At 36.9% G+C, this 16528-nt stretch overlaps 1 protein-coding gene across 5 annotated transcripts in view; it reads right to left on the bottom strand.

Moving 5' to 3' along the window:
* LOC115681990 (uncharacterized) overlaps positions 1-16528 on the bottom strand; it is a 35665-nt gene that overhangs the window by 13987 nt on the left and 5150 nt on the right. For 4 of the 5 annotated variants that reach the window (XM_030606099.2, XM_056303218.1, XM_056303219.1 and 1 more), the window contains 11 exons: positions 16316-16391; positions 14534-14656; positions 11796-12045; positions 11221-11721; positions 10963-11148; positions 10563-10841; positions 8494-9141; positions 6381-6777; positions 6132-6274; positions 5794-5961; positions 2853-3053 (listed from right to left, as the gene is read on the bottom strand). In XM_030606099.2, coding sequence (XP_030461959.2) covers positions 2853-3053; positions 5794-5961; positions 6132-6274; positions 6381-6777; positions 8494-9141; positions 10563-10841; positions 10963-11148; positions 11221-11721; positions 11796-12045; positions 14534-14656; positions 16316-16391 — 2972 coding nt within the window. The remainder of the gene's footprint in view (positions 1-2852; positions 3054-5793; positions 5962-6131; positions 6275-6380; positions 6778-8493; positions 9142-10562; positions 10842-10962; positions 11149-11220; positions 11722-11795; positions 12046-14533; positions 14657-16315; positions 16392-16528) is intronic. The other variant, XM_030606100.2, reaches the window with a different exon arrangement.

The raw sequence follows: 16528 nt of genomic DNA, 5'->3' as shown, positions 1-16528 counted from the left end.
TCCCGTTCCTGTTTAGTCCCTTTTTTTTCAAAAGTTGTCTCTATTTTTACGTCAGTTTCTTCCGCGCTTTCCCCCTTTTATTTCCACTTCCGAGGCTTCTTCCAATTTTTAGCAACAATTGGCAACAGTGGTCTGCCAGGAGGACAAGAAGCCTAAATATGCAGCATCTTTCTAGACTATTAGATTGATATTCGATACTTAATTTTGGTTTATTATGGCACTTAAGGATGTGTTGCTAATCACTATTGCATTTTCTTTGCTCTTGGCATTTCTTTGTGAATGAATAATGACTACCTCAAAAAAATTTGATCATATGAGGTAACACAACAACATTAAATGTTAAGTAAGAGTCCGTCAATAAATGCCAATTGATGCTTTTGCTCACTAACGTTATGAGTACTATTTTGTTTTAATCAAGTAATTCAAAGTTGAGTCCATCAATAAATGCCAATTGATGCTTTTGCTCACTAACGTTAATGAATACTAATTTGTTACTATCAATTAATTCTAAGTTGGTTAATTAGACTGGAACATCTATCCAAATCGAACAAATTAAACAGTCAAAACCATCTACTAGGCATTCAACGGTATTAAGAAAAAGTTTCACAAATTATGCTGAATGTACATTTTTTTGATGATTTACGATCTTAGCGGTTAATTATTGATCCTTCAAGTTGTGTGGGCTTCTAAGCTAGTAATAAATCTAGTACTTAAGAGAAGGAAAATGAAATCGAAAAACAAAGTTCCTTTAGAGTCTTTAGATATTGCATATTAATGGCAAGAGGAGATTTTTCAAAATGATAATATTTCTGCAGGCCATTCATATTTTCCATCAATTTTTGATCAATTGTTCAAAAAAATTACCGTCTTCATTTGTCAGAAATATCATTACATGCTCAAAACCTACATATGCTAATAGAGAAGAGTGCACAAAAAGTCCTAAACCTTGTGTACAAAATGCAATCAAGTTCCAAACCTTTCAATAAATTTAATCAAGTCCTAAACCTCTTTCAAAATGTGCAATCAAGTCCATTCAAAGGATAGTACTTAAAATTGCCTAAGCATCACTTGAAAATTGCCCAAGTGGCACCCCTAGCTTGTGTTTTAAGTTTTAAGACTTGATTGCAACTTTTAGTAAAAGTTTAGGACTAATGGAACCAGATGAAAAGTTTTGGACTTGATCGCACTTTTTGGTAAAAGTTTAGCACTTGATTGAACCAATTGAAAGGTGTTACGAAGAACAGGAAATGAACCAAGAACACTGTAGGTATAGAGATAGTGCATCAACTCTCTTAGCTGGATGTTTACCCTCATAGGAAATAATTCTTCATATAGTCCGTTAAAATTGGAGATAATTGCACAGCCATGCATGTCCAAATTGACAACATAAGTAGAGATTAAGCTTACTTATAGTTCTTTGTCGTCCTCAATAATATAGATAGGCAAAGTAAAGAAGAATAAGCAGGATGTTAAAGAAAAAATTAATTGACTGGATTCATCTAGGATTCATTACTGTTACAGAAATATTTGTGGATTAAAAGGTAGAAAACTGATGAATAGTAATAAATATATAGAAAACAATATAAGAAAACAATCAAGAACAATGATCAGTTCAGGAATTACGAAAATATTTGCGGGTTAAAACATAACAAATAAAAAATAAACTGTTGACAACGGGAAAATGTTACCTTGGAAAGAGGTAGTACATATACACCATATTCAAAATATTAAAATAATTGTTGAAGTATTATCCCACATCGATTGACAATGCGTTCTAAATGCTCTTTATATTCATGTGGTCTACCTCCACCTAATAGCTTAAGCTTTTGGGTTGGATTTTCTAACGCGGTATCAGAGCCAATGCTATCCCTTTCGCGAATATGTGTGGTAAAAATTCTATGTGAATGTGCGATGTCAATATTTCACATGCTGCTCGTAATCCGGCTTGCACGTGCGTGGGGGTGTTGAAGTATTATCCCATATCGATTGACAATGGATCCTAAATGCTCTTTATATTCATGTGGTCTACCTCCACCTAATAGCTTAAGCTTTTGAGTTGGACTTTCTAACAATAATAATAATAATAAATTCAAGTTGGAGATAAATGGACTCAAACCACTAAAATCCACCATAGGATAAAACCACCACCTCTCTAACTCCACAACCGATTCATACTTAAAAGGTAAAATTTGTGAAGTCAAATCCTACATGCACTCTTTGGCACCTTCACTACCCTCTCTATTGTGCAAGCCTCAAATAAGTAGATATAGATGTTGATAATCTCTTATGTTTTGTATTATGCCTGATGTCTCAATGTCAAAGTCTGATTAGAAAACAGTGCAGCATAATGAAGTTTCAAGGCCCCAAAATCAATTGAAAGTCAAAAACATGGACATACATAAGGGTAAACTGATGCCACAACACTCTTTCACAGAATCCTCCTCCCCCCCCCCCCCCCCCTCAAAAAAAAAAAGAAAGAACCACCCAAAAAAAAGCCAAAAGGACATCTTGGAAAATTTATTCGAAGAAAACGGAAAGGAGAAGCACCTCCACGTAATGGCTTATAAAAGGCTTTTGTTCAAGCTGCGGTTTCGTAGCTTTCTAAGTACTTTTGCTTCGGATAAATTATTTTACTTTCAGTAATAAAATCCTCCACACGGACCACATTCCAAATCGGTATTGACTTAGCATTCTTGGTGTAATATAAATCTGTGTTTTTTAAAGAGGATCAGTTGATAATAATTAACTACTACACTTTGCCCTGGGATCAAGTACTCATCAGTAGTTTACTATGTGTACCAAACACCCATTAAAACAAATTGCACATAAATTTCATGAAAAGGGTCCCTTACAGGTGCAAGAAGCAACTCTTCATTTTGAGTAACGGGGCCAAGCAGTCTCTGAATATCCGACTGAACATTGACTTGTCCATGTACTGAAGCACCCGATTGTCTTTCCAACTTCAACTTCCGGACTCTAGCACCAAGAAGGTGGTTAAATGCAGCCAATGCACGCCCACGATGTAAGTGGTGCTCAAGGCCAAGTCCAGTTTCCTGAATTCAGTGTGAGTCCTCAGGATACAACAAATATGTTGGAGCAACTTTGGAGTAGCAGAGTTAATCCAGATAGCAAAACAGATGAGATTAAACACTCCCCCATCCCCCAAAATAAGAGAGAGAGGCCCCCGCCCACCCACATGCACACAACCAAAAAAGGCAGGGACCCAGAAAGGAAACACGAGCACAGGCACACACAAAAACCTAACAGAGAGGAACCAAGAGTCCGTTTTACTTGCAGAATAAGTAGATAAGGGATATTTTCAACATTTTCCACATTGTAAATTATAAAAGACAATTCTATCTACTTACTAACATTATCTGTACTCTCAAACTCACTTCTTGTTGTCCAAATAAAACTGCCTAGCACCCATTAATTGACCTTACAAAATATGTCTCCATAATCACCAATAGCAACCAATCACCACCAATGCAGACAATGTCACCAACTCCAGTCGGCCAATGAATCCACATTAGATTTGCAAGCCAACCCCCACACCACCCAAGCAACCACCATTTTCGGGAATTTATCTCAATGCAAAAATATATCGAGCAGAGTTAACTTAAAATATATTTTCTTTCTACAAAAATAAAGAAAGATGTTTCCCTTCGAGAGAATTTAATGCAAAACAAATGGACCCAAGATAGAAATAGGATAAAGGACATAACCTCGTATACACAAATGGACCTTACTCTTTTCACCAACATCTAAAGAAGGACAAAGTGTTTAGAGCTTTGAAGACAAAGAAGAATGGAAAAGCAGTTACCAATATTAGCATGGAAGGTTATGGGAACGATTGGAGTGTCTCGGCTTACAACCCTTTTTAGCAGAACCTTAAGATCCAACAAAATGCTGGATGAATAGAGAAAAAAGACCTTGGTACCTATCTACAAGAACAAGGTGACATTTCAAAATTGAGCCAACTACAGAGAGACTAAGCTAATGAGTAATGCCATGAAGCATTAGGAAAGGTAATCAAGCACTGGTTAAGGTAAGAGTTGTATCTCAGTCAAACAATTTGCTTTTATGCCAGGTAGATCAACTATGGAGGCTATTTACCTGTTACAAAGATTGATTGAAAAGTAAAAGAATAAACAGTAAAATGTGCATTTGCTGTTTAAAGATTTGGAAAAAACATATAGTAGAGTACCAAGGGAAATTCTTTAAAAAGGCTCTTGCAAAGAGTGGGGAACATGTTGCCTATACACAAGTGACAAAGGATATGCGTGATGGAGCCGTCACCTCCATTAGAACAAATGAAGTGGAAACAAAGAATTCCAAATAACTATAGGACGGCAAGATAGGCCGACAATGCTTTGATGGCACGGAGTGCTGGTGATTAAGCAACAACATGTGAACAAAAAGAGTGCAGCAAATGCTTAGTTGGATGTGGTGGTACATGAGAAGAGACAAGATTAAAAATGAAGCTATCAGGGAAAAAATAGGAATTTCCCCAATTGAGAATAAGATGCGAAAAGACCATCTAAGTTGGTTTAATCATGTTGAACGAAGGCATATATATGTCCCAACGATGAGATGTGAACAAGGATTGGCTACATCGCTTAAACAGGGTGGGGGAAGGCCTAGAATGACGTGAAAGGAGACGATAAAAGAAAGATATGGAACATCTAGAGCTCATAGAGAATCTAATAAAGAATCAAGCGCAATAGCGTGACAGGACTCATATAGCTGACCCCAGATACTGGGATAAGGCTTGATTGATGTTGTTGTTGTACCCTTTTTGGAAGATATTCTAGCTTCACATATTTCTTAATGAATTTAGTTCTACTTAATTTAAAACAAATTTTAGGCCATCCAAGCGGACAGGTAACTGATTCTCCATTTTAAAACTGTAGTCCATTTCAATTTTCAAAACATCGTCAAATGACATGGTACTGAAAATAGATAACTCACTTAGTTATAAGCTCAACATGATGCTTTAAAGATACTATACGTGTATTCTAGGCACATCTGTATTTTTTCTACTTAAATTTAACTAATCATCACTTAACTTTAGCGGATTTTGTAACTAGGTATGCTAAACTTTGATTTAAATCACCAAGTGCACTAGACTTTCATTTTCTTATGCACTTGACCAGATCTGACCAATATTCAGACAAAATGCTGACGTATTAACTGCACTGTAATGACGTGGGTCCAGAACATTGGCCACCTGTCTGCCACATCAGGATTTTGTGAGAAAATTAGCCGGATTCCAATCAAAGAGCATCAATCCTTCCACATGAAGTTAACCACTAAATTATGTGACATCTCCAGAAGTCTTCCTTGTTTTATTGAGGTGCCTCAACTTTGACAACCAAATATCTACAGGCACTGTTGTCAGATACACAATCACAGTAACGCCACAACTGGTCACAAAACTCACCCCCACAACTTCTGAATGTTCATTCAAAATAAGTAAAGACCTTTATCATCTTCTTCACTGCTGACCATCTCTTATGAAGGCCAATATCATAATTAACATCACCATTCAACCACTTTGTCAACAACCCCACCAACCACCACTACTAGCTAGAACTGATCTGAAAAGCAAATCCATGCAATTTGTAAAGAAGTTAAAAACACATTTTGTGAAAGTTGAAACTAATCTACCCAATAATTCATTGTCTAAGTTTCTCATAGAGGAAATAAACTGAAAAATGTAGCGTGAAGATTCTCAATCTTGCTTTTGGTTCTTATTTTGAGAACAGAGACAGAAAGGGCATGTGAGCATACCTTAAGTGAAGAATCATAGAGTTCCTCTTTAATGTGCTTTTCAATGGTTCCTTCCCAACTGATAGCACTAACCTGAGCAAGTTCATTTCCATTTATGAAAAGATCATCTCTATGCAGTAAATACTCAGAAGTGGATGGCATCGTTAGTGACTGCCATCCAAGAGGACCCTGCAATTAAATGCAGAGAACGTGATTTACAGAGAAAGTCAAATATCATAAATCAGACAGCATCTACACCAAAAGCAATAATGCAATCGACACAAAAACTATGTATTAACCAAAAATGCCAGAGTGAGATGGTGTAGTAGCAGTGGGAACTGAAATTAAAATAAGCAAACCTGGATGTATAGCTGTACTAGTCTCCTCACGACCTTGGGAAACCAGCAAGGTAACATTTGCATGAGTGAAGTATCACGGCCAGTGGAGAAAAATATATGCTCGCGCCAACTTAAATAGTCTGATAAAGCTGAACATCCAAACACTGCGAATTGCACAGCAGAAGAAAAAATAATGAAGTGAACCATTGCATGGCAGACCTCTGAATCCTAAAATAAAGAATATCAAAGGAAAGGGTTTCATAAACTAACCATTTCTTACTTTACTTCCAGGAAGATTGCAATTCACATCTTGCCCTAAACATGCCCCTACAAGGGTGCGCCACAAAGTAGGAAAATGTTGCAAGCTAGGTCGAAGGTTCTCCAATGTGCATTGCGAGGAAGTACTCTGCCTTTTAACACTGCCTGTGCTCAAGCAGTTTTGAATGGGGATAGGGGCGTACATAAGAGTTGCAATAGCAGCCAATTCTCCCCCTCCTTCTGCAATCTCATCAACAGTACGAATGACAGAGTGCGTCTCCAAAACATTCAGATTACTACCAGGAGATAAACTGGGAGTTACTATCGCACGAGAATTAGAAAATGATGCTTCATATTCACACCCTTTAACTCTAGCAAAGAGCAACCACCTCGCCCATTGACAATCGCCCTACAAGAACAGAAGGTGTAACAGGTCACTATCTTACAAGGATTAGCAACAGCTGCAATAACTAACAGATCTCTAGTATAAGTAGCCAAAAGAAAAAAAAACCACCTCCTTGTTGCCCTCTTCACTTCTCACAAAAAGTAAGAAGCCCAAGAACATTATAAAAGAAAGAGATGTAGAACATAAGAGTGACCCCTAGGAACTAAAGCATGATGTTAAGAACTCTTGAATCCTGTAGATCATGTAAGAATTTATTCCTACAATAATGCATATTCAAATAGTTCAGTATCTTAATTGCTTCTCGATCAAATTATATTACCCAAAACGTCACAAGATTGACAAGGAAATTATCACCAGAAATCTAGACATCTATTAGATCATATCATGTTCATAAATAAGGACTCGACAATCATACTATGGTCCCACTTAAGCTCCATGTCTAAAATTTCTCTCATCTCACCCAATTCCAGAACAGTCTTCAAGAATTTATATGATTTATAAGGTAATAGCTAACAAACTGACACAATTAACTAAGAAGACCAGGATGACAAAGAGACATGCTTGTCTAGCTTGAGAGTTGCTATTCTGATTGCAGACAAAAACTAGAAGCAGTTCTAGAAGGTTATGATATCGCTTGCCTGCCAAATTCACCTGATTATTTGACGTCTTTTTGTACCCACATAACTATTTTACCATCAGTAGAGACTTCACCATCCCAACGTCTAATACTGAAACCAAAAGTTACTTGACAAACTATCAATAACTAAGTTGTACAACTTTTATAACAGAAGATTTATTCTAATAAAACTATATATATTCACACAGATTAAAAGTGAGCTCTAGCCATAAGCTATTCTTTCTACAAAACAGAGGTAGCCATGAAAGTATCCAACAACGCAACATGATAATCTCCTCTTATGGTTTATTGTCAAAGATATCCAAGAAACAAATTCTAATAAGTTCCTGAATAGCAAGCAATAAAGCTGGCGACGTCCCAATTGACAAAGCATGAACAAGGAGAACACTAAATGAAGGGGAAACGACAAAGCGAGAAGAATAGAAGAAAACTCTCTCTTTTAAGATTTGTATAGAAGAAAATAGAGAAAGAAAGTGAAGGTTAAATCCAAATGGATTTGTAAGTTGAAAACCTAACTCGTTAAGCAATGAAAAGAAAGTCACAACTATGGTAATTATAGGAATTTTATGCATGTTCTTCTCCACATTTTCCTGACTTATTGAGTGATAAACTCTCTCCCATAATCCTTCCAAATTTCGACTCAATTTCGTCTCTGCAGTCTCCGCACATATGGAGGGATCAACTTTCTGTCCAAAATCATTCAAATTGTCCAATTCTTCCTTTCCTCACTCTTTCTCCTCTCCCAAACAAAGTGCAAAAGAAATCTAGAGTCAATGTAAAAACAAGTGCATATACCAAGATCTGGGATAATGTAGCAACAGATATACTTCTCAGTCAGATAGTGACAGATAATTATAGCAGTAACTAAGGTGCAATCACCCAGTATATCATACTTCATTTCCAGCAATCGTCCAGGTTTCTTCAATGAAGTTAAATATTTGATGTCGAATTGGTTGAAAAGATTTATTAAGCCATGCAAACAGAAACAAAAAGGCACTTCAAAAAATGCAGACTGGGTCTATTTGCGAATAAGCAAATTAAAATGAGGACCAGTAGCACTCACTGGATGTGAGAAAACTTACTACAGCTTCCAGCAATGGATCGAGGGATTCACTATCCAAACCAAGCATGTGATGATCAAGATAAAGGTCCAGAAAATCCGGCAAGTTGTACTGAGCACAATGACGTGCAATGACCTTATGCAAATTTTGAATAGAATCAGTAAGACAAGTTTCTCTGGCATTGAAGGCATTAACCTTTGACTGGATCTCATAGGAACCACTCTCTAATGGAGTATGATACTTTCTCGTAATGAAGCTTGAACGAGCCAGGAGAGGCACTATGTTCCATGTGTCTTCCCAGTACTCTCTTAAGAAAATAAACCTTTTTGCAAGCTCTGGCTCAATGAGCATTTTTACCCACATAGAACACATCATATCTGCTGAAAACCTGAAAATCTTAACACCTGGTACATTGATGCAGGGGTCATCCATTTCATCGGGAGAGAATAAATCATCAACATGGTAAGAAACTTGCTTGCTATATCCATCTGTAGTGCTAGGCTGCAAATCATGAGAAGTGATTTGTAGTCTTCCGTCACATACTGCAGATGAAGGCATCAAGTCCAACAGTCTGGCAACCTCCTCCCATTCATTATGGGAGATGTGGTACTCAAGTTGCGAGTCCCAAAGACAATGAACCCCCATCACAAAAGGCTGATCGAGTACAATCTATACAAGGGCAACAAAGTCATCCTCAGACTGAAGATATTAAATGCAAGATGTAGTTAATCAGCCATGTCAACCATCAAAACAAGATCCACTATGTATCTTATGAAACAGCATAAGAGCAATAATAGAGATTGAAATCACTATCATACCAATGAGAATCACAAACTAAGAAAACCAAAAGCTCTATTAGTTCATGTTCTCGTTCAAAGCAATGAAAGATATAGGAAGACAAGTTCATACACCATACTCTTACAAGAAACGCAACAAAATGATTCTCAGAACTTAATTTCAATACATGAACACCCAAGAGAAAAGATTGATCCAGTATTTGATCAGCCTTGTCAACCATCAAAAACAAGATCTATCATCTCCACATATGAATAACAGGAAACTTTTTAAAAGCAATGACAGTGGTGGAAGGACAACGTAATCACATAACCAGTGAAAATCACTGCTGAAAAAAACCAAGAACTAAATGAGTTCCAATTCTATATTAAAGCAAAGGCATATGGAGAGGCAACTTGACTCACAAGCCTCTTGGAAGAAAAGCGATGAAAAGGCTGTCAGAATTAAATTTCAAATGGAAGCAAGGTAAAACCGAAACACGGAAGCTACAAAGAATAGCATCTGTATTTTCTCTATGTATTTTCATCAAAATTACACATAAACATGTATCCCCACAATGTTAAAAGCCAAATCAGATAATAAACAAAAGACCACAGAGTTTTTGAATAATTGCATTAATTTGCCTTTGCCAGCTCTAGCAAGAAACTCAAAGGCATGAAGTGAGGCTTTGAGCTTTCATGGTCGTAAGTCAGCTATTCAAATCGCTTGACGGACAATCTATGAACATTTTAGCACAAGTGGGACGGAAGAAGCTGAAAAGACAGAGTACAGTGCATGATGTGATCAACTACCCATAAAAGGATCAGAGAAAAAAGAAATGAATAAGAATATTCTGTTACAGAAAGAATCCAAGGCAATCGTGAATTCACACCAACATCAAACCTACACTCGACAGCAGAGATATGTAGGATAATCTCTTACATTTAAAGATATTTTCAATGATAAGATCTCACTATAGAAACAAATGAGTGAAAGTGAAGTATTAAAATTATGCCTACCAGGTCCAGGAATGAAGAAAATAACATTATGCCTAGCAAACAATTTCTAGGCAAACTATAAATTTTGGGGAAGCAATTAAATTTAAGCGCAGCAGGAAAAAGTCGAGAAAGATTCATCGTGATTATTCATATAAAATTGGAATGTTTAAGAAAACCAAATAGCACACCAAGACAGCATTCCTTTCCAGACTTTTGATTCAACTAACATGCCCTGTTTTTTAATGAACACAACAAAAGAAAAATAAAAAGACAGAAATGCATCTAACATAAACTTAGAACAAAACAAAAATGACTTACCCGATCTACAGTTTTCTGATCCCAGATGCTAGACCAAACAGCTGCAGCAGCCCAATATCCACCATGAACACTCTCTTCATTAACCACAGGATCTAAAGAATTACCACCAACATTCACCCATGAACCTATGACAGCTCCATCGATCTCACCACACTCAATGGTAATATTGACGAACATAGGTGAGAGCAACAATTGCATATTAGTTTGCTCTACTGCATTCTCCATTTGGTCCCTCCGGCCAAGAAATGTTTTCCAGAAACAACTGCTGGGATATAGCCTCTTTTAGACCGCCACAAGACAAACAAAGATATTAGAGCAAAGAAAGGAAATAGTGAAATTATATATGCTGCAAATGCCTTAAGAGATATAAAGGATTTCCAGAATGACAAATGCCTAATACCTCAATTAACGCTATTGTTTCCAATATCTTCAACTCATTGCCTCGCAAATAACCACATCTTTCCATCTCCTCCGCAATCTGCACTCGGAGAGATCTCCTCACGGTGCCAAAAAGTAATTCCTTCAGGCAGGTTTTTATGTCTTCTCCAAGCCTTTGAAGCGTTGCTACAGCAAGTCTTGTTTCACCCTGTTAACCATGTTCCATTGTAATGCAACGACGATAACATTTATCTCATGAGAAAATTCATTACCTACTTACCTTAAGAAACAAGTCATATGCAATAGCCCTTCCAACTTCACGAACTTCATTGAAAGTATCATGATGCTCGTTCTCACCGATCAGATCTATTGAGTGATGGAGGTGCAACTGAAGAACAGCTAAGGGGAGACGACCTGAAAAAAGAGCATCTCTGACCACAGTCTTAAGATCAAGATTGTCCATTTTCCAGCGTCTCACCATCTCATTGGGATTTTCCAAGGGAAGAAGATTCCTTCTAGGAATCTCTCCCTCAACCACTCGGGTTACAATGGAAGATGTATCACGTGTGTCATCTAAATTCGTGAGGACTCTAGAATCCAAAGAGTCCAGTGTCAAAGCAAGACTTTCATTATTTCCAAAATCCAGGACTGCAGCCGGTAGAGAAACATCATGGTGGTTAGATGCTCTAAGGGACATTGAACTTGCCGGGACAACTGAAAGTCCAGATTCATCAGTAGATAGCTCTGCATCCACCAAACTCGATGCTTCCCCCACATCCACCTGTAGAAATTGATAAAGTTATTAGCCACAAATATCTATATAAAGACATCGGAAGAAGCATAAGCATATCATACCAATCCTTGGCCTGGCCTTTGAAGTTTTGCAGCAAGTTGTCCTTGCAAATTCCGAATGATCTCCAGAAAATATGCCATCTCATTAAGCCTTTTTGATTTTTTCATTTCACTTTGCACTTCCTCCGCTAGAGGGGAGGGAGGAAGTACTTCACTGTCACAGCCCTCTAACATGTAAGCATGTTTCTTCTGCTGTGGCAAACCATATGTTCGAATCAGTTTGGTAGCGAAGGAAGAAGCCAATGCTAGAAGCCTGTCATAAATTCAAGATAAGGACAGCCCCAATTATGCACCAAACAATGAGAAAATGAGGAAGGCCTTCAAGAAAACATACAAGTTCTGGCATAACCCCTTTATGTCGTTCGACTAATCAAAAGCATAATCCAAAAAGAGGATCTTCCAAAGAAAAGCATAAGTTTTTTCTTCCAAGCTTAAATCAAGGTGGAAAATAATCGTGATAAGGATATAGCCACAGTATAATGCACAGCAATGCAACTTGAAAGGTCTCTTTCGTGCCAATAGTGCATTATACCTACAACTGAGAATATTTTGGCTGAGTCAATTTTAACCAGTTTTGCTTGAATCAATTGATTTCCCTTGAACTGACAACTTGATAAATGAAAAATTCAATAAACAAGCACAAGCCATCTGGAAGTACCTTCTGCACTCAAGTGGAACACAACCAATTGAATGTCTTCCGGAGGGAAGTAATCAGAAATTTGAAAGCCATTAACAATTTAAATGATCATATCAAAGTATCAAAGGTAATAGGCTCCATCATTTGTGTACAATTGAAACATTTTTCCAAGAAAGAAGTCTCCCTGTGATGAGACATCCACACATAAATGAGAAATTCAATTCCATTCCCATAACAGATTTTGACACATGATAGTGTTCAATTTGATAGACAAAAAAAGTGTAGCCAATAGGTCTGCATGACCAATAAGAAGGAAAAATAACATAGTGCCCCAAAAGACAACGTGCATCAGAATACCAAAATACACACTCTCCCCCCTAGAAATCAATCAGATGAATATGGTACATTTCAATGTAGAATTTTTAGCTCAATGTCTCTTAATGGTTATAACCATTATACTTTCATGTGATGCATCTATAGACATGTACCTTTACGTATATTTTACTAAATTTTGACAAAAATAAATAAAAGGTTTCTTAGTAGAATGCGGTCCTCTACAGATGAATCAAGCATATCCCATGGGTTTGTTGTCCTAATACAAGAAAAAATCAAATTTTAGTCCATTCTTAAATGAGCCGACCCTATCACACAGTCAGGATAGAGATATTCTATTTTCCCTTTTTGTTCAACAAAATGAATCAATCACGATCCCAAATTCCTCGAAACATGCTTGGCAAGTTACATTTGTTATGAACCACCCAACCATCAGGTAAAAGTCAGTATAAGCTCATTAAAAAGCAATGCGGACGTGTCCAGCTTCAATCGTAGTGAAGTTTTCTTGTTCACAGGAGAAGCTAATAAATGTCGTGAAGTCCTTCATTGTTACTTGGATGAAAATGGTTTGGACAGTTTCCCATGCTTGCACCGGGTTATCTTGTGTTATTGGAGGTTCCATTGAGCAAAACTTAGGCTTGGCAGGGTATTCATTAACAGCACAACAAGAAAATAAGGATTGCCTCAATTCTTCTCTCTGTTTTATGGTTGATTTAGAAGGAGTGGAACAAGAGACTTTTGATGGAGAGGAATCTTCCATCTCTGTTTTTATTGAAAATTAGCTTAAAGTAATACACTTCTGATATAGAGGAAACCGGCATGTGGATGTAAATGCCTTGGTTGATAGAGTTGATTATTTATCTTGTATCTGGGCTCTCTTTTGGTTTTCAGAGCTGTTTTGTATGGCTTCAGCCTTTCTTTCTTGGGCTCTTATGTACATGGGTTTGCACCCCGTTAGTGCCCTACAATTTAACTATTTATCTATCAGAAGAAAAACTAATAGAAGCCTTTTTCTAATGGCTAGCAAACTCTGGATCTTCCTGTTAATATGTGGTCACTCACTGAACAACATATGGAATTCCACAAACTAAAGAAAGATCGATAATGTCATTATGCTTTTGGTTTAAAAAGAGTTTTAAAATTGGTCAACATTCTTGTAACTGATAAAAAAGTAAACAGTTCTGTAATACCACTTTAGGGAATTTCTTAATCCTGTATAACAGATGTATTGTCCCAGCAAGAATTTTGATTATTATGACAAACAATTCCTTCTTTCCCTTGTCCTTTACAGCATCACTAGTAGCAACTAACAGACCAGCCAAAGTTCACTTGAAAGCTACATTCGAATACATTAAAGCGGTGCCTGCCAGTAAGTTTTGTAGTTTGGTGGAGAAGTAAGGCCCTGCCATTCTCCTCATGCTCTGGGTAGGATAAGGGAGAAAATACAACTTCCTGTTCCTATAGTTCATCTAAACTTCTTTCTCTAGACATGACCCATTCTCTTACAAATTGTAAGAAAAGGATTTGATTATGATGGATATTCTGATAGATTTATGTAGCAATTTTGATCAACTTTCAGTAGGATAGGTGAAACTGTACTTATTGTCATATGCAGAAGTAATGACCTAAAATATAACTGCATAAATAAGATGACTGCGGCACTTCCATTAGGAAGTACATTAGGGGGCCTTCGAGGATAGTATTCTGGAATATTGTAGTTTCTATGTAATTGTATAACCACGGAAAAGATGAACTGAAAAAGAGATCTTACTTTGATGCCACAGCTACATCCATATCACTGCCAACTTTTCCATACATCAAAAAAGCAGCCTGGAAGATTATTCTCAAAATGCCTGCTTCCGAGAGATTGACACCCACAAGCATATCTAGGGATCTAGTCATCCAGCAAAAGATAGAGAGAGTCAGAAAAAGGAAACAAAAGGATCATTATCAAAATTATGTGCATCAAGAAACTGTATGGTCAACTCTACCAATAAAAATATTCGACTTTTAGGTAAAAAAATTTTAAACTTGGATTCTGATGAAGTCTATGACTTTCTGTAACAAAAAACACAGCCAGTGTTATCTGCTCAAGTTCCATGCTTGTTTTTATGCTAGAAACAACATCTGAATTTCTATTCAAGTTTCCCATACTTGTAGCAATTATGTGATCACGTTTCCAAGTGTGTCTTTCCTCTTATGAACCAAAAGAAGATGGAGGATTTAACTTAATTTTCAGTTATAACCCATCCATTTGATTCATTTCATGACAGAGAAAGATGAACTCCAACTAACTAGTGCCACGACCACAAAAAAAAAAAACTAACTAGTTCATTTTTCAAATTGACCAAATATTCCAAATGGCAATAAAGACCATTGCCATCTTGTACATTTAGCTCTTCTAATCTCTGAGGACTTGCAGAAAGCAAAAGCTATTCACTAATAACAGTAATGACGAACAGATCCGAATATTCGGGAGGGATATGAATGACTGATCCATTGACGGATATATACTCTTCTTTTGACAGTAAAAGGATAAATAAGTCATTATAGGGCACCAAGATTAAGGCTTGCTGGCTAAGAGTGGAGTCATTGCCCTACGAGAAAGTATAAGGATGGACCGCAGCCTGTGCTTAAACGACGACATTCCAAAGAGCTCAAAGACCAAACAAGAACTCATTCACAAGAGAGAGAATCCACCATGTCTATGAAACCAATTATATCTCTGAAGAAAACAGAAACTCAATGCATAGAAACAATACATAGATATGACAAAAAAGTCAATTAGATTCCATTACTAAGACATCCATTCCAACAACATCATGGAATTTCTGCCTGCCTTTGCAAATTCCCAGCCCCATCTCAATTTAACAGAAGATCAGTCATTTCTGGTACAATTCCTCGAAACTGGACATCAAATTATCTCCATGTGGTCAAAGGTCCACTTTGAAGAACACCAAACCATCATCTCCTATGTTTGACCCAACCAAACCGCCAAACAAAAGGAAATTGAATATGGAACCATTTGTTCTAAAAGCTCAAGTTCTTAATATAAGGAAAGACATGTATTTTATACATTACTACACTACACCATGCCGAAGGCTGGTGGTATGGCAAAGGCTCGAAGGCATGTCAATCAATATGTGTGGTTAAAAAGATAGTGAGACCCATAATGTATAAAGAAGCAAGATCCCTTGATTTAGGTGATGGGAAATGAGGAACTAAACGACACCTCGTTGTAGTCAGTCAATTGTATCTAGGTGATGGGAAACAAGGAACCAAACGACACCTCGTCGTAGTCAGTCAATTGTTCTCAAAGCTTAAGTATAAGTAATTTTCTTCTCAACAGAAAAAACAATAGAACAAACTATACATTTTATCAATACGAAATAAAACTAAAAGTAAATATGCTATAAAAACACTTGCATGTTCCAACGATAAAAACAGGCAAACGATATTGTAAAGTAGAAAATATTCAAAATTTTCTACGCCAAAACCATGATATAAATTAAGGAGTGACATACGATTTCATAAAGAAACTTCAGAATATTACCTCTCTAGTTCATCAAATTTCAAATAGTCCAATGCTAGTTGTAATTGCCGTATTCGAGAAACTTTCAAGTCCCATCCTGCCAAGACAAGCACCATTCACCACTAGGAATCCAAAATACTTGAGAAAAAAGAAAGGGGAAAAAACCTGATCATAGCAAAGCGAATATAAAGAAGTAGAGAATATGATCATAAGAGGCAAAAGAGCACATGTATC

Source organism: Syzygium oleosum, unplaced genomic scaffold (assembly GCF_021117445.2).
Source record: "Syzygium oleosum isolate NSW1041296 unplaced genomic scaffold, Sole_v2.1 Sole_v2.26, whole genome shotgun sequence".
Lineage (NCBI taxonomy): Eukaryota > Viridiplantae > Streptophyta > Magnoliopsida > Myrtales > Myrtaceae > Syzygium > Syzygium oleosum.
This window is presented reverse-complemented; position numbering and strand designations above follow the sequence as displayed.